Source organism: Heloderma suspectum, chromosome 5 (assembly GCF_057233095.1).
Source record: "Heloderma suspectum isolate Gila_16-S chromosome 5, 16-S_ref, whole genome shotgun sequence".
NCBI classification, from domain to species: Eukaryota; Metazoa; Chordata; class Lepidosauria; order Squamata; family Helodermatidae; genus Heloderma; species Heloderma suspectum.
The window spans coordinates 50,755,791-50,775,008 of record NC_139462.1 but is presented as its reverse complement, the minus strand read 5'-3'; the positions used below and the strand labels follow the sequence as shown (position 1 = coordinate 50,775,008).

At 44.1% G+C, this 19,218-nt stretch overlaps 1 protein-coding gene across 5 annotated transcripts in view; it reads right to left on the bottom strand.

Annotated features, from left to right (window-relative positions):
• Positions 1-5,553, bottom strand: part of INTU (inturned planar cell polarity protein) — a 39,120-nt gene extending 33,567 nt beyond the window's left edge. For 4 of the 5 annotated variants that reach the window (XR_014792061.1, XM_084855993.1, XM_084855994.1 and 1 more), the window contains exon 1: positions 5,363-5,553. Coding sequence is in view for 3 of the 5 variants with exons in the window: in XM_084855993.1 (XP_084712119.1) it covers positions 5,363-5,496 (134 nt within the window). In the remaining 2 variants the exon portion in view is untranslated. Of the gene's footprint in view, positions 1-2,884; positions 2,995-5,362 lie in introns of all 5 variants that reach the window. The other variant, XM_084855996.1, reaches the window with a different exon arrangement.
• Between the last annotated feature and the right edge of the window lie 13,665 nt (positions 5,554-19,218).

Genomic DNA, 19,218 nt, shown 5'->3' with positions numbered 1-19,218 from the left:
GAAAGAGAGTCAAGCCAGGACTGTGGCACTGGGAGAGGAGGACTAACCCTTTCCTCCATACTATTTTCTTCAATTAAAAGAATCCCTCTTCCAAAGCTGCTATTTGTCCCTTGATGTGAAACATACAGGGTAGTATCCTATTGTGCCAATGCATTTGTGGGATTCACAGCTCCTGCAATGGGGCTTTAGTGCTTCTAAAAATAAACTGAAACAAGCAGAAATGCTCAATTCTGGAATGCAGCAAATTAGTGGAGCTCCCAGAAAGAATTGGGATCTACCTCAACCCCAAAATGAATATTGCTGCTTGTTTACATGGTTATTTTTAGAAGTCCCAAAGCCCTGTTGCATATGCACTGGGTTCTGTGAGTGCAACGGAACCAGTGAAGGTGGAGTGACCCCATTGGATACTGCCCATTGATATCCATGATATCTGTATGTTTTGTTCTGTAGGGCAAAATGTACCCTTGGAGAGGATTCTTAAATTCCCTCATTCTCCTCATGCAAGGGGAGTTTTATTCATGCTGGGACAAGTAGAACAAATGATATAAGGATTGATTTGCAGCCCAGAAAAAGTAAGGACATGGTTACAGAGCACTTAGCTATTTTAAATGAGTTCAAGTCTCAAAGGCCAGATGAATGACATCCCTGGGCGCTGAAGGTGCTTGCGGACATTATTTCAGAGCTGCTGTCTGTAAACTTTGAGAAGTCCTGAAAGTGCCACAAGACTGAAGGCAGGGAAATATTGTCCTCTCTTCAAGAACAGGGAAAAGGCAGATCCAGGAAACTACAGACCAGTCTGCTTGATGTCAACACTGGGCAAAACTCTTGAGTGGATGATTAAGAGGTCAGTCTGTGAGCTTCTAGAAAATAATGCATTGATTACTAGGAATCAACATGGGTTGTCAGAAATAAGTCATACCAGACCAACCTTATCTCCTTTTTTGATAGTTTGGTAGATCATGGGAATGCTGTGGACATAGTATATCTTGATTTCAGAAAAGGCATTTGACAAGCTTTCCCATAATATCCTTGTTGACTAGATGGTAAAATGTGGGTTGCATGTTACTATTGTTAGGAGAATCCACAGCTGGTTGAGCAACCATAGTCAACAAGTGCTAATTAACGGCTTGGCATCTGCCTGGAGGGAGTTCTCAAGTGGAGTGCTGCAGGTTCTGTCCAAGGCCTGGTGCTGTTCAATATTTTTATAAATGACTTGGATGATCGCGTAGAGGGGTTCCTTAGTAAAGGATCAAGATCCAAAGTATCTAGACAGGCTGGAAAACTGAGCCAAATCTAATACGATAGATTCAACGGAGATAAATGTAAAGTTTTGCATTTATGTACAAAAAAATCAAAGACACAAGTATAGGATGGGAAAGACCTGGCTTGACAGCAGTACATGTGAAGAAAACCCTTGGGGTCTTAGTGGATCACAAGCTGAATATGAGCCACCCATATGATGTGGCACCTAGGAAAGCTAATGCAATCTTGCGCTGCATTAACCGAACCACTGTGTCCAAATCACGGGAAGTAATAGTTCCACTCTATTCAGCATTATGGTGCATCTGGAGTATTGTGTCCAGTTCTGGCTGCCCCATTTTAGGAAGGACATTAACAAGTTGGAGTGCATACAGAGAAGTTCAACCAGGATGGTGCGGGGTCTGGAAGCCAAGCCCTATTAGGAACAGTTGAAAGAGCTGGGTATGATTAGCCAGGAGAAGACAAGATTAAGGGGAGACATGATGGTGGCATACAAATATCTGAAAGGCTGTCATGCAGAAGATGGAGCACGCTTGTTCTCTGTTGCTCCAGAGAGCAGGACTAGAACCAACAGGTGGAAATTGCAGGGGAGCAGATTTTGGCTAAACATTTTGGCTAAACAACAGTGAGAGCTGTTCAGCAGTGGAATAGATTGCCTTAGAAGGTGGTGGGTTTTCCTTCACTGGATGTATTTAAGCAGACGCTGGATGGCCATCTGTCAGGGATGCTGTAGCTGCACCCTGAAATGCAGAGCCTGCACTGAGCAGGGGTCTAGACTAGATGATCTCTAAGATCCCTTCCAACTCTATGAGCCTAGGATTCTATGTCAACTTTAGCCTTTAATCTTACTGCAAAAGTAATCGCTTTTTCCAGCTTCTTTAAGGCAGCCTTTGTGATCAAACTTTAATTAAATTCTCAGAAGATTTTCTGGTTCGCTTTACACCAAATTTTTATTTTTAGTATGGGCTTGCAAATTAGGATTCATGCATATTTAGGAAATTAAACCCAAATCCACTCCAGCTCCCTTCCATGACTGTTATGTTGGTGGCTACAATGTGGCCATACAACAAGCATATATTTTTGTCAAACAGACACAGTTCTGATAACAGAGTGCTGTGATCGGTACAACCTTACTTCTTGGATACTGAAGTAGTTAGTGGGATATGGTATTCATCCAAGGACGAGATCAAGTTCCATATTTGCTTGAAACCTAACAACTTATTGCATTCTGCTACCACTGGTATGCTTTTATTCAAAGTCAGCAAGAAAAACATCTGTACAAATTATGTGGCAACATGTTGCCAATAAAGTCATACTGGAATTTAAGAACATATAATCTGTGTTCTGTTGCTAAAGCCATAGAAATCCATTAGGGTATTTCACTGCTTTAAGAGCAGAGCATGATGCCAGCTGATTGGCAATTAAAATCCTTGGCAAAATCCTACTGAGAAAGGCAATATCGCAAAACAAAGATAGGACTTTCCTATATATGAGAGAGAGACAGAGAGAAAGGATAAGTTGGAAGGTAAAAGCCGTACCCATTTAAATGCACACATTGCTACCGAGGAAACCAGATGTCAGATACACCCTCTGTGCACCCACAACCCTAGGATCTAATACTTACTGGATGAGTTGTATGCAGGTTTTTTTAATCTATTTTTATTTTTTTTTATAAATGAAATAAACAATACCAACAACATAATCAAAATCTTCAGTTTCCAACATTACAGTATTCTGAGGAAGAAAAAGGGAGGACAGCAGAGAAAGAAAAAAAAAAGAATTATATCCAAACTTCAATAAAAGGAAACCAAATATCCAAATATAAATCCAATTGCAGATTATACCGATACAGCACTCTTCCAAACATTGCAGGTATTATTAAATCTTCAATTCGCTGCACCATAAAGCATGAACCTTATCTTTCAGCGTCATAACCTCAGTCTTATAGCAAAGGAACGGGAGCAAACAATCCATTTCCATTGGCCATATATTACCATTCAATTAACTCGTATTAATAAACATTAAAGGTTTAACCAGCAAAGAATAGTAATAATCATAATCCAATATTGATGATGATGATAATAATAATAAGAAATTTAAGAAAAAGATAAAAAATAAAACACAAAAGCAAACCGTTTGTATATTTCAAGTAATATCATATCTAAAAATATATTTATGTGTGTATTACACACACATACACACACAAACAGGAGTTTTATTAAGCTGTATGCAGTTTTGATGTGGGAAAGGCTGACGGGAGATGCGGAGATTATATAAACTGTAATGAGAAGCAAAGGTGTGTGGAGAGGGGAAAAAAGGAAGACTTAAAATGCAGTAGACCCTTTCACTCTTTGCTACTCAGGCTCTTTATAGGTTGAGACTAGCAGTGCCTATGATCCATTCTTCCTTTTGTTCAACTTGAGGTCAGGAGAAGCTACTAACCTTGTAGGCATTACTAATAGTTGTCTGAATGAGATGTAAGAACTGCTTTTACTAGATCAGATCAGCATGATCTTAAGAGATGCTTCTGAATGCTCACAAGCAGCGCATGGTAGTGATGGAGATCTCCAACTGTTTACCACATTTAATGTTCAAAGGTACTGCCTTAGATCATGGAGGTTTCACCTCCAGGAATCTGACTGATTCTTTCTAAAAGGAAACTAAACTAGTAGTGATAGCCCGGCTGTGGAATGAGCTCCCTATAGAAATGTGCCTGGCACCTTCCAGCACCAGGTGAAGACCTTTTTATTCTCCCAGTATTTTAGCTTCCTAGTCTTTTAGCTAGTGTTTTAAATCTGTATTTTAAATCTCTGCATTGCTGCTAGGTTTTATTCTGGTTATACTGTTATATTGTGGTCTTAAGCTTTCATATTTATATTGTTTTATACTGTGCTTTATGGCTTTAATTTTTGTGAACCGCCCACAGAGCTTCAGCTATTGGGCGGTAAAGAAAAGATAGCAAATAAATAAATAAATAAATAGTAGCAGCATCTCTTCATCTGGTAGTAACAAATTATTCAAGCAAATTCTCAAGCTTAACTGTGTAGATAAAGAAATATTTCCTTTGGTCCATCCTGAAACTGTCAAGTTAACATCACTGGATAATTCCAGGTTGTAGCATTATAGAGAAAAATATTGTGGCCTTATACCACCCAGATGGTCCATTGCTTCCATTTTGGAATTGTTAATATTTTACAGTGCTGTGCTGCGGTGAGTTTTCACACATGACTTACAACACTCTCTCTGTTTATTTGGGCTTTGGGTTTCCTGACGTGCAAGATTATGACCCACTGGGAGGGTGGGGGGAGAAGAGGGGGTTAGAAAATCCAGAGAGGAAGGGAGCCAAATGGGAGCATCAGGGAGTACCTTGAGGTGGGCATGAGGGATGCATGTTGAATGTGAATGGGGTGCATCTGGGTATATGTGTGCTTCTAGTGTGGGGTGTTGTGTATGTATGTTTTGTTTTGGGGGGGGGAATGGTCTGGTGTGATCTTCCCATCTGGGGAAAATAATTTGAGGGTAATTTTAGAAGAACTTATTTAGAGGTGATTTGGGGAGACTGGTTTGCCTTTCTGTGAAACAGGTGTTTTGTTAGAGCAGACAACGGCGGGTTCAAAGGTGACCATTTCTCTTCTAGAGTCACTAGGTCCCCTTTCTATGAAATTGGTATTTGGTTGCAGTTGTACATTTTGTGATGGCCCACATCCCATCGCATCCATTTTTTAAAAACACTCCTTCCCCACCCACAGAGCAGCTGTTTTGTTACGGGAGCGCCCACAACATTTTTTCAGAAATTCAAAGGTGCTCAGGGGCTCCAAAAGGTTGGAGGCCCCTATAGGAACCGAATCCATTCGGTTTGGGAAGATCCAAGGTCATATAGCGGGGAAGGGAGAAGCACTTTAGGAGGCCCCCAGACAGGACTAGCAGCACAAAATACATTCGGACGGCACCCCAAGGGCCGCCTATTTTCTAGCCAGCTTAAGCCCCAACACACGGAAACAAGAAACGGAGAATGCAGCAGGCCCGAGCTGCACAGGGGACCAGAGGAGAGGCCAATTCCTCTGTTCTCTCCCCCCGCGCAACCCGGCCTCCGCCTCCTTACTCGGAGCTCCCGGACAGAGACGCAGAGCACGAGCCGCCGCTCTCCGTCGAGATGCCGCCCTCAGAGCCGTCATATTCCTCAGGCCGTGGCTCTCGGGGAGCCTCGGAAAACAGCAGCGCCGGCCTTTTCTCCATGCCGAGAAAAGCTCAGCTTCTTCAGAGAGGCCTGGACTCCTCCGCCGCCATGACACCAAACACCGGAAGCCCGAGGGGCAGCACGTGACCCTCAGGAGGCTTCCCCATTGGCGCAGGCTGGAGAAGCCATGGCAACAAGAGAAGCTCCGGGGGTCCGGAGCTACTGGGGGTCCGGGTGCGAGGCTCTATCCTTGGGTGGTAGTAGTAACACGCCCTTGCCCCACCAAGAGCTGAGCTGTCCCCTGTCCTTGTATGTTTACTCGGAAGTAAGCCCCACTCTGTTCAATGAAGCTTACTCCTAAGTAAAGTAGGCATAGGACTGCAGCCTTAAAAACACCGTCTTATGCGTGTTTACTCAACTGTAAATCACATTGGGTTGGATCCAGGCTTAGTCATGCTTAAAGGAAACCGATTGCAATCATTCCCTTGCGTGCTTGCATTCTGATCCCAGGTACTCCACAGCCCTGGGAGATGGGTAGGAAAAGTTTCCCAACTCAGCTCTCCAGCCTGAAATCGGAGGAAAATCCACTCCTGCCTTCACTGAACAGGGGGCTTCTAGCGGGACCAATCTTTACAGCTCTTTTCCTCCTTCAGTTGGAAGGGACTCCTGATACATGCCTTGCAAAGAATCCATATTAAAAATTTTAAATGATGCAAACAGATGAAAGTCAAAGAAGACCCAATAAAACCACTCCGGTGAGTAAGTCTGGAAGAAAAGAAATCCCTCTGAAAATATATTAAGATTCTACTTACCAAAGCATTCTAAAGAGCAATTGTCCATCATGGAAGGGTGTGATTTAAGATTTTCATTTTAGGTCTCCATTTCAGTTCCTTCTTATATTTCCTTTCCAGGGTCCCCAACCTTTTGGAGCCCATGGAAACATTAGGGGTTTTGAGAAAGATCCATGGATGCTCCCTGCCCCAGTTGCTCCTCTCTGCCATGCCATGCGCAAACACAAAGAACCACACACACAAACTTTACTTTTCCATAGGTTCTGGGTAAAAGTTAGGTCCAGCAGAATTAAATTGGATCCACCTGAATTTGGATCTTTACATGGGGCTTCCCCCAAACCACATTAAAGTTTACATTGGTGTCTATGGACTCACAGTAAAAATCTCAGTTCAAGCTTGCCAGGGCTGCTATGGCAAAAAACCATAGAACCAAGGCATGGATCCTCATGGATCTTCAAGGTTTTCAAATCCAATGCGAACAGACCAACCATCACACATATGTAGACAGAGGTGATCTATGATTGGCTGGCAGTGGGAGGGGGGATCCTTCATAAAATAAAATAAAAAATCATGAGGATCCATGCCTTGGATCCATGGTTTTGTGCTGGCAAGCACTGAATCTGTAATTTTTATGTCTATGGAGATCTGTGATGTGATGGTGTTTGGGGCAGGGGGCATCATGCGTAAAAAATATGCAGATTTGTGATGATCCATTATCCTGGATCCTACATTTGTATCACTGTGTGTGTCCCTCCTCTCTGTACCCCCCTTCTCTCTCTAGCACCCCATTGTCTCTCTGGTAATGTATTTCCCCCCTGCCCTGCTCCCCATTCTCTCTGTGTGCCCTGCACCAACTTGCTTTCTCTCTCCCGCACCCGAAATCCTTGATGGCTCCTGTTGCATTTTTGCTTCTTCTCTGAACACTAAATAGAGTGTTCCACTTGTCAGACTCCTCGATAAATCTCAAAGCAGCAATGTTGATTGTGATTCATCATGTGAGCAAATGGAGATATAATATGTAATTTTAACAACTGCCATTTTTGGCTTTTTTTTGTTGAGCCATAGCAGTACTATGTGGAACTGCAATATTATATTAATGCAATATTAGTATGCAATATTATTAGTATGCAATATTATAATAACTGCAATATTAGTCAGCAATATTATGTGATACACAGAGGCTAAAGTCTGCTCCTCAACAGTCTGTCCAGCACCAGGGTCTATAAATTAAACTATATGAAAATAACAAGAAAGATTCCTTTATTGCACAGTCTGTAAGAAAAACTCAGTGGAGATTTCCAGCAGCATATTTGAGCCTTCGTGCATTGTTATTTTAAGTTCAGTCTTGCCCAGGAATAAAAGACAACTCATTACAACAATGCTGTTTGTCATCTCAGTTAGGGGAATTTTTTGTTTTGTTTTGTTTGTTGAAATTCACAATAAAAAAATTGAAAAAAAATCTCAGGGGAGACAAAGCAGTGCAGATACCTCAGTGAACACTTGGGGTGTGTGTGTGTGTGTGTGTGTGAGTGTGAGAGAGAGAGAGAGAGAGAGAGAGAGAGAGAGAGAGACCCAGCTTGAATATCACCTGCAGTTCCAGGGTTGTTTAACCCAGGAATTGCCAGGGATGAGTGTGCCGCCTTCCACACGCTCATCATTTCCACTTTCAATTAACAACCTAGCTCCATTCCTGGGTTGTTTCATGGCATGCAAACCTGGAAACTCTGGGTTGTTTATGTGTTAAACAACCCAGACTTAACCCAACAATGAACTTGAGCTCAATGGGCTTGTTGCTTCGCTGGTCCCCAGCAATTCCTGAGTTAAACAACCCCGGAATTGCAGCATGACGTGTGAACTGGATCAATGTGTTTATGCATGAGTGTGTAAGAAAGAGTGTACTCTGGAAGATTTAATCCATGGAACTAATTATGCTTTACACAATAATTGTGTTTACTGTGGCTATAGCAATGTTACACTGACATTTCCAGTTTAAAGTGTGAAGGATGGATGCCTATTCCTAAACGACCATGAACTGGGAAGCTGCAGCCAATCAGGACTCCTCAGTGTGCATCTGACTGTGTGTTTTCTGCAGGAAACACCAAAGTAACACTGGTGTTGGCACAGTAAACAGTTACCACAGAACGGCTGGAGCTACTCTTAGCCAGCTTCTAAGGGTGTTTCCAGATGGAGGGGTCCTAGCACAAACAATCAGAAGGCATTCCATCTTCTTTTTACTTAACTGATTTTCTGTGGTAACAAAAAAGATGGAATTAGCAGTGGGATAACATGGGAGGGTTATAAGAGGACATTGTTGTCACCTGGTTGTTGTTGTTGTTGTTGTTCAGTTGTTCCCCATAAAATTCCATGAATGAGGCAGGGCAATGGTGCTATAAAAGCTTTTCCGGAGGCACCCTAGATCAGGGAATGGGCAACTTGTTGCCCTGTATATGTTGTTTGACTACAACTCCCATCATCCCTCACCACTGACTGCTGGCTACTGTTGAATGGGGCTGCAGTCCAACAACATCTGGAGGGCCACAAGTTGCCCATCTATGTTCTAGATAGAGGCTTTGGGTGTGTGTGAGTGTGTGTGTGTGTGTGTGTGTGTGTGTAAGGCATCCTTCCCTAACCTGGTGTCCTCCAGATGTGCTGGACTACAACTTCCATAATCCCCCAGCTAGCACAGCACGAGGCTGGGGAAAGCTGGTGTAAGGCATGCTGGGTCAGCTGATTTCTGCTAATCCAAACATAGCAAGATTGCTATGGGTGGTCCATTCAAAAAGAGAGACTCTTTGATGAAATCTGCACACTGACTGATACCTCTTTCCCTCCCTCTCCTCACCCTGCATTAGTGATATAGCACTAACTGACTAGCCATGAGGGAAGCTGTGCTCTGGGCAAGCAACTGGACAGAGTGAAGAAAACAATAAGGGAGTAGGAGCTGTCGCAAAATCACTTGCTGGTAGGTCCCTTGAGGACCACCCTTTTCAGAGTGGTCCTCCAGCAAAATTAATTGCTGATCAGAGCCTTAATATTACACATATTCACACACCGTTTAGAGCATTAAATAGCTGGAGGTAAAGAAAAGAGAGTCTTTCTCTGTAAAAGGAAAAGAAAGAGAGCCAACAACATCTGCATTCTGAAGAATTAACTCTATTAAAAGATTATGTCTTTCAGGAAATAAGAAGAATAGATATATTTATGACCACTCTAACAAGTATTTAACTGCTGAGAAACAGGTGTAGTAGCATTTCTACTAATCTAGGAATGTAAAGAAAGAAACCTATACTTTAAAAAAAATTACATACTTTTACTTCGAAGTAATTTCTAGTACTTATCACCCCATTTGATTTACAATAATTAATCCCTCCCCACTCTACAATTTTCCCCAACTCTTTCTGTGCAAACTCTACCTAAATGACTTCTTAAAGCAGGAGTAGGCAAAAAGGTAGATTGGGATCTACTGGTAGATCTCTGGATAATTTGCATTATATCGGTAAAGATTTTTCTGACTCCCAGTTCTTTAACAACAGCAAGGACAACAATACTCCCCGTGCCCTAAATTTTACTGCTGAAATGAAGAAAAATAGGGGGGAGGAGATAACTAGGAGTGGATTTTGGTCTGGAAAGACTGTCACCTCCATTCAGTTCTGATGCTCAAAACTAATTCCTGGCCTCAGATTTCTTTAATTCTAAGGGCGCAATCCTATGCATGTTTAGACAGGAAAAAGTCCTACAACTCCCAGCATTCCTCATCTGGCTGGGGAATGCTGGGAGTTGTAGGATTTTTTTCTGTCTAAACATGCATAGGATTGTGCCCTTAGTGTCTGTTTTTGCACATGACTCTGTTTTTGGACTTTCAGGGTTGTCCCAAGTTACTTTGCTGGTTGAGGCAAACTACAAGATAGTACCCACCCCCAATTCCATATACAGAAGACAACTGGTCCAGCAGCTGAACCTTACTGCAACGTCTTCCACCACACCTGTGGGCAGCAGGCTAGCTTAGTTGGGGCAGCTTTGTCCTCCAACAACTTGCTGCCACTGCCCACCCTCCACCCACTGCCGCCTGAGGCAGGTGCCTCACTGTGCTTAATGGTAGGGCCGGTCCCATGTGAGTGCCTTAGAATGTATCCGAGAATCCTTTGCTACATGCAGAGGTTCTTTGCCCTGCTGCAGGCATCCCATGTGGAAAGGGTGGAAGAAAGTTTGACAGCCACCACATTAACCAAAGGTTTGTAGGCTGAAGGAAGACAAGTTCTTCTGGATTAATCCACGAGTTCGCAGTAAGAGGGTATGTGCGAGAGAGATGCAAGTCACCCCAGCTGCGTCTGGGAAAGCGACAACAACACACATTTTGGGGAAGGCCCTGCTCCACAAGGGTTCACACTGACCTGTGCAGCAGGATGCTCTGAACCGAATCCAGGTCCTCCAAGTTCCTGGTGACGGGTCTGGGGATGCTCTGTTTGCGAGCGCGGAACATCATGCAGAAGAGGACTCCTCCTCCTCCTCCTCCTCCTCCTCCTCATTCCCAGGGTACCATCGGGTTTCATGCAAGCTCTTGCAGGTCGCCCAGATCGCGTTTCCAGGCAATGGCAACAACGGAGAGAAGTGGGAAGTCGAAAGCTGCACAGCCCCTTCCTCGGGAAGCGGGGTCGGGGAATCGTTTACTCCTCTCTCTGTGGACGATGCCCGGAGCACCCCGCGATCTCCGTCTCCTTCGAAGATCTCAGACTTCTTTCCGAAATCCCAGGGGGGGATCTCCGGCCATCTGCAAACGGGAGAGAGCGCCCCGACCTGCCGCGCCTGCTGCAAACTCCTCTGCAAATGAAACTTTGCGGGCTGCTCTCGCAAAGCAGGTGGGAGCTCTCCCTCCTCCTAAACGATTCTCCTGGGTCTTAAAGACCCCTTAGACCCTGTCAACTGGGTAAGGACTTGGGGATCAACGGTGTCATTCTATAGAAAGTGGCACTTAGAAACATGCTTAATATCGGGATGCAAAAGCACCTATGAGCCTTTTAAGGTCCAAAACAGACCTTACTTTACATCTGTGTCTGGCAGCTACGTCGTTACTTGGCCTCATTTATACTCTAGAGTAGGTGCAGCAAAGCAGGGGCTCTGATCCGGATCGGGGCTCTAGCGTGGGTGGTACGGCGCTTTTAAGATCCGGATCGGGGCTCTGCGCTTACTCTAGAGTAAAAATCGAAACAACAAACCCGTAGCTGCGAATCACAGATTTAAAGTAATTTCTGTTTTGGACCTTAGTGTGCTAGTTGTGTGGACATCGTCTTATTTATTTATTTATTTGTTATACTTCTAGGCTGCCTTTCAGGACAAGAACCCTCCCAAGGCAGCTTACACAATAATGTCCCATACATTAAAAACCCATACAATGCTAAAATAGCAAAAATGAATGAAAATCAACAGAATGGATATTATTAATTGAACATTACAAATGATTTAAGCAAAACCTGATTTCAGAATCACATGCAAACATGCCCTTAGATCATTTTCATGCAATTTCACACATTGTGTGTTGTGTGTGTGTTCAGTCGTTCAGTCGTGTCCGACTCTTCGTGACCCCATGGACCATAGCACGCCAGGCCTTCCTGTCCTGCGCTCTCTTCCGGAGCGTGCTCAAGTTCATATTCATTGCATCCGTGATGCTATCTAGCCATCTCATCCTCTGCCGTCCCCTTCTCCTTTTGCCTTCAGTCTTTCCCAGCATCAGGGTCTTTTCCAGGGAGTTTTCTCTTCGCATTAGGTGGCCAAAATATTGGAGCTTCAGCTTCATTATCTGTCCTTCCAATGAGCACTCAGGGTTGATTTCCTTTAGGATGGACTGATTTGACCTCCTTGCAGTCCAGGGGACTCGTAAGAGTCTTCTCCAGCACCACAGTTCGAAAGCATCAATTCTTCGGCGCTCAGCCTTCCTTATAGTCCATCTCTCACAGCCATACATTACTACTGGGAAAACCATAGCTTTCATTAGACGGACCTTTGTCGGCAAGGTGATGTCTCTGCTTCTTACTATGCTGTCTAGGTTGGCCATAGCTTTCCTCCCAAGGAGCAAGCGTCTTTTAATTTCATGGCTACAGTCACCGTCTGCGGTGATCTTGGAGCCCAAGAAAGTAAAATCTGTCACTGCTTCCATTTCTTCCCCTTCTATATGCCAGGAAGTGATGGGGCCAGATGCCATGATCTTAGTTTTTTTAATGTTGAGTTTCAAACCAGCTTTTGCACTCTCCTCTTTCACCCTCAACAAGAGGCTCTTTAGATCCTCTTCGCTTTCTGCCATTAGGGTGGTATCATCTGCATATCGGAGGCTGTTGATAATTCTCCCAGCAATCTTAATTCCGACCTCTGATTCATCCAACCTGGCATTTCTCATGATGTACTCTGCATATAAGTTAAATAAGCAGGGTGACAATATGCAGCCTTGTCGTACTCCTTTCCCAATTTTGAACCAATCGGTTGTTCCATGTCTGATTCTTACTGTTGCTTCTTGACCTTCGTACAGGTTTCTCAGGAGACAGGTAAGGTGGTCTGGTACTCCCATCACTTTAAGAATTTGCCACAGTTTGTTGTGATCCACACAATCAAAGGCTTTAGCGTAGTCAATGAAGCAGAAATAGACGTTTTTCTGGAATTCTCTTGCTTTCTCCATGATGCAGCGAATGTTGGCGATTTGATCTCTAGTTCCTCTGCCTCTTCGAAATCCAGCTTGTACTTCTGGTAGTTCTCGGTTCACATACTGCTGAAGCCTAGCTTGTAGGATTTTGAGCATCACCTTGCTGGCATGTGAAATGAGCGCAATTGTGCGGTAGTTTGAACACTCTTTGGCGTTGCCCTTCTTTGGAATTGGAATGTAAACTGACCTTTTCCAGTCTTGTGGCCACTGTTGAGTGTTCCACATTTGTTGGCATACTGAATGCAGCACTTTAACAGCATCATCTTTTAGGATTTTAAATAGCTCGGCTGGAATACTGTCATCTCCGCTAGCTTTGTTGTTACTAATGCTTCCTAAGGCCCACTTGACTTCACTCTCTAGGATGTCCGGCTCAAGTTCAGTGACCGCACTATCATGGCTATCAGGGACATTCAGATCTTTCCTGTATAGTTCTGTGTATTCTTGCCACCTCTTCTTAATCTCATCTGCTTCTGTTAGGTCCCTGCCTTCTTTGTCCTTTATCATGCCCGTCTTTGTACAAAACGTTCCCTTGAGATCTCCAATTTTCTTGAAGAGATCTCTAGTCTTTCCCATTCTGTTGTTTTCCTCGATTTCTTTGCATTGTTCATTTAAGAAGGCCTTCTTGTCTCTCCTTGCTATTCTCTGGAACTCTGCATTCAGTTGGGTATATCTTCCCCTTTCTCCCTTGCTTTTCGCTTCCCTTCTTTCGTGAGCTACTTGTAAAGCCTCATCAGACAGCCACTTTGCTTTCTTGCATTTCTTTTTCTTTGGGATGGATTTCGTTGCTGCCTCCTGAACAATGTTACGGACCTCCGTCCATAGTTCCTCAGGCACTCTGTCTATCAGGTCTAATCCCTGAAATCTATTCCTCACCTCCACTGTATATTCATCAGGGATATGATTTAGGTCATACCTGAACGGTTTAGTGGTTTTCCCGACGTTCTTCAATTTAAGCCGAAATTTTGCAAGAAGCAGCTCATGATCTGAGCCACAGTCAGCTCCAGGTCTTGTTTTTACTGACTGTATGGAGCTTCTCCATCTTTGGCTGCAAAGGACATAATCAATCTGATTTCGATATTGACCATCTGGTGACGTCCATGTGTAGAGTCGCCTCTTGTGCTGTTGGAAAAGAGTGTTTGCTATGATCAGCGTGTTCTCTTGGCAAAACTCTATTAGCTTTTGTCCTGCTTCATTTTGTACACCAAGGCCATGCCTGCCTGTTATCCCGGTGATTTCTTAAGCTATGCCGTGCAGGGCCACCCAAGACGGACAGGTCATGGCAGAGAGCTCTGACAAAATGTGGTCCACTGGAGAAGGAAATGGCAACCCACTCCAGTATTCTTGCCAAGAAAACCCCATGGAACGTATCACAAGGCTAAAAGAGATGACGCCGGAAGATGAGCCCCTCAGGTCGGAAGGTGTCCAATATGCTACTGGGGAAGAGCAGAGGGTATTTCCAAGTAGCGCCAGAAAGAGTGAAGCGGCTGGGCCAAAGCCGAAAGGACACTCAGCTGTGGATGTGTCTGGTGGTGAAAAGAAAATCCGATGCTGTAAAGAACAATATTGTTTAGGAACCTGGAATGTCAGATCAATGAACCAAGGTAAGCTGGAGGTGGTCAAACATGAGAGAACAAGATTGAACAACGACATCTTGGGAATCAGCGAACTAAAATGGACAGGCATGGGCGAATTTAATTCAGGTGACCATCATATCTACTATTGTGGGCAAGAATCCCTTAGAAGAAATGGAGTAGCACTCATAGTCAAGAAAAGGGTGGGAAAAGCAGTACTGGGGTACAATCTTAAAAATGATAGAATGATCTCAGTACGAATCCAAGGCAAACCATTCAACATCACAGTAATTCAAGTCTATGCCCCAACCACTGAGGCCGAAGAAGCTGAGGTTGATCGGTTCTATGAAGACCTACAACACCTTCTAGAACTAACACCAAAAAAAGATGTCCTCTTCATCATAGGGGATTGGAATGCTAAAGTAGGAAGTCAAGAAATTTCACACATTATGTATTGGCAAATCTGGGTTTGTATTTATGGAGTGTATACCCTAAATAAAAATCCACAGCCATCCCATTTTACTGATGTGTACATTGATGCAAGTGCCTGCCTGGATTAAAAACATGGTTGTCACATTCCATGTTCTCTAACTGTCCCTATTTTCTGGTATCTATCCAAAGTAAAACATTGTCCCTATTTTGCCTTTTGGAAAGGTGTTGTAGATTTTTTTAAAAAAAAAATGTTAGTGTGCACTCCAATGAACTAGAGTTCTTTAGATTTCAGCCCCTCCTAGGTCTGTCAAAATGTATGTGCTTGCATGTAGAGGTATCATTCCCTCTATTTCCAATATTCAGGCTGCGAGTGCTGTTGCTTATGTAGCCAAAATGGCACCTCCCATGCACAAGAGGGAGGTATCAGCAGGCTTGAGGAGAACCTCAGGTTATGCAGAAGTACAAAAATCTTTAGGGGGAAGCCTTAAAGCCCCCCCCCCATAGCCCAATGAGAATTCTGTGGTCAGTGGCCACAGGGTGGACTCTTGGGAGAGGGGAAATGGAAAACTGGGTAGGAGGGGGGAATGGAAGAGATTGGCTGCAATCATGAGCAGGGAGCACTGCAACATTTTGTTGCAGGTGCCAGCTGTCTCGACTCTACTGCACAAAGATGTAAAAACCTGTGCCTGGATGCAAACTGCCAGTGTACTTCTTTTTCCTATGATCCCCACGCCATCATCGCCTATCCTGAAGCTATTTCAGGACTGGCTATTGCAGGATAAATGAACAGCAGGAAACAAGGATCCTTCAGCAATATATAATCATGTGTAGGGGTGGGGATCTTAGATAATGATCTTTGGTGTGAAAACACGAATGTTACAAGTTCACAAGAGGGTTCCTCTTTTCCTCTGTGGATAAAGTATGCACTTTCATACTTTACATGTTCAGGTGTGCACACAACCATCTTACAGGCTGTGCACAGGCTGCTGGGAATAAGAGCCTGGGAGACACTTCACCCCAATATTCTTTGATATTGTCTGAAGTTGCTTGAAGAGGCTTCAGCCTTGCCCCATGTGGAAGGACAAGCAGGAAAGGCATGCAGCTCCAGTTGAAATGTGCAAGAAGGTCCAGCAATTGATTGCCACATGGGTGGTGAACAGGGTATAACCTCACTAGCAACACTAAAATGAATGCTGCACATCAGGTGTGAATATACCCAGTCAAAGAGTTGCATACCCTCAAAGTATATTTTCCCTTTTAGGGGCACTTGTTTTGATGAATGGACAGGTATTTAGAACAGTCATAATTTAATTTGTTAAGAAAAGATGTCAGAAGGATTCTTTCATTCCCTACAAGGGGCCCTGCCAGAGGAGGACGGTGTCGACTACAGGATCTGGACAGTTATTTTATTGTATTAGTGCAGTACAGAATTTATTATTGGGATGGAGATCTAATTTCTGAGAGGAAAATGGAAAGAAACATTGTTAACATTGCTCAGTCATTGAAACAGCTGAGTTCTCTTGACATACAGGCTTCGGGCCAGTGGTGTGTGTGTGTGTGTATGTGTGTGTGTGTGTGTGACTTGAGTGCTAAGGGTTTGTTCACATGAAAATACAGGAGCTGCTTTAGGTGTTTTTGGAAGCACCTAAGAAATGACAAAAATATAATTCATTTCTTAAGTTAACTTCAGATTCAGGAACTGTTTCAACAGTCACTGGAGAAACATGATGGCTGAACATTTCTTAAGTTAACCTCAGATTCAGGAACTGTTTCAAAAGTCACTAGAGAAACATGATGGTTGGACACTGGAGAAAGCAGCATGGAACTACAGCTGGTCTACAGGTCCGGTAAAGAAAATTGCCATAAAATTTCATACAGTTGGCACTCAACCCCATATAGATGAAGTGTGGGGAGTTAGCTTAAAAGGAAGAGTGTTTGCTTTACATGCCAGAGGTAGTGGGATCCATGCTGATATCCTCCACGCACTAGGAGCTTCCATTCAGAGGTTTGGGAACAGATGTAGCTTCCTGTGTGTCCATACAGGAACCTTCCATATGAGCGTCCATATGACGTTGCTCTAGCCACAACAGAAGAGCATGGTGGAGTGGGAATTAGCTCAAGCAGTAAAAGTACTTGCTTTATGTACAAGCAGCAGTCGGTTCAAGGTTCCCATTATCCATTCCCCTTTTGCTCCACACACTGGTTCCCTTCCCATCTTCATAGAATGTCATACACAATAGACGACCTCAGTTGGTCATACAGGAGTGAACATCTCCAAATGAGGTAGCCATCCCTTGTGGAGAAGTTTCCAAGTGAATGAGTGGAGTGTATGTGTAATCAGGCCCAGTTCCAGGTTTGTAGGCAGTGTTGGGCAAGCTGTCCTGGCAGCATCATGGGCCCCCCTGCCAGCCAGCACCTGCAACCTACCACAGGGCAGGATGAGGCCCTAAGGGTGCAATCCTATGGTGATAGGCGGCTGCCTCCAAATTCAGAGGCAACCATCTAGCCAATGCAGGGCAGGAGAAGCACGGAGGGGATTGTTCCCTCCACACTTCTCCTGTCCAGCATTTGCAGCTAGACAGCCAATTTTGGCTGTCTAGCCGCGGGAAGGTGGAGTGGGGGAGGAGGCTCCCGGATGACACATAGGATGTGTTGTACTGGCATTTCCGCCTTCCTCACCCTGGAACACCCCCCAGAAAGCCCCGTTTTGGCTGCTTTGTGCTCCTCTTCTGCACGCAGAGTGTGAGGCTGTTCTGCAGGCAGCGCAGAAGGGGGAAGGTTGGTTCTCCGGGAACCATCCTTGGAGCACAGGCTCCAAGGTCGGCTCCTTGAAAACCACATATCCTATGGCTGTCTAGCCGTTGACTAGCAGCCATAGGATTGCTCCCTCCATGGACTGTCTGACATGCAGACATGCACTGGCTGGCACTGCCATGTTAATGACATTAGTCTCACGCTGGATGTGTGTATATCAGAAATGTATATACATTTCTATACTGCCCAATAGCCAAAACTCTGTGGGTGGTTCACAAAAAATAAAATCCTAAAATACAACATGATAAAATATAATATAAAACCTTTGAATGTTTAAAACAGAATAAAACCAGAGTAAAAGCCAGCAGCAGTGCAAGAACTTACACATTTAAAAACACAGCTGAAGGACAAAAAGCCTGTGAAAATAGGAAAAACTTCACCTGGCACCAAAAAGTAGGTTCCAGGCAAGCCTTTCTGGGCCTTCCACAACTGGGATACCACCACTGAAAAGGCCCTTTTCTTAGTTGTTGTTGTTGCTGTTGTTGTTGTTGTTCAGTCGTTCAGTCGTGTCCACTCTTCGTGACCCCATGGACCATAGCACGCCAGCCACCTGCATCTGGGCACCCTGAAGAGAGCCTCTGAGAATTATTTTAGGGTCCAGGCAGGTATATATGGGAAGAGACAATCCTTCAGGTAACCTGGCCTCAAGCCAGGGTTTTAAAAGTTAATACAGGCAGGCATTTGGGGTGGGTTAGGGTATTTTTAGAAATACAGTATTTTAAGTGTAATTTTACTCTTTTAAACTGTTTATACTGTTGTACATTGCCCAAGGAGTACAACAAGGCTGTATACTGTCTGAGAGCTGGACTATAAGGAAGGCTGAGTGCCAAAGAATTGATGCCTTCGAACTGTGGTGCTGGAGAAGACTCTTACGAGTCCCCTGGACTGCAAGGAGGTCCAATCAGTCCATACTAAAGGAAATCAACCCTGAGTGCTCATTGGCAGGACAGATACTGAAGCTGAAGCTCAAATATTTTGGCCACCTAATGCGAAGAGAAAACTCCCTGGAAAAGACCCTGATGCTGGGAAAGATTGAAGGCAAAAGGAGAAGGGGATGGCAGAGGATGAGATGGCTAGATAGCTTCACCGATGCAATGAATATGAACTTGAGCACACTCCGGGACAGAGCGGAGGACAGGAAAGCCTGGCATGCTATAGTCCATGGGGTCACGAAGAGTCGGACACTACGTAACGACTGAACAACAACATCGCCCAGAGTGGCCGGGTGACTGGCCAGATGGGTGATTAAGAAATCAAATGAATGAATGAATGAATGAATGAATAAATAAAAAAATAAAAAAATGCCAGCACTTTGAATTGGGCCTGAAAATGCACTGGAAGGCGGTGCAGACCACAGAGCACTGACATAATATGATCATATTGACCAGTCCCAGTCAGTAATCTTGCTGCGCCATTTTGGACCAGCTGAACTTTCTGGACTGTTTTTAAAAGCACCAACACCATGTATAACATACGGCAGTAATC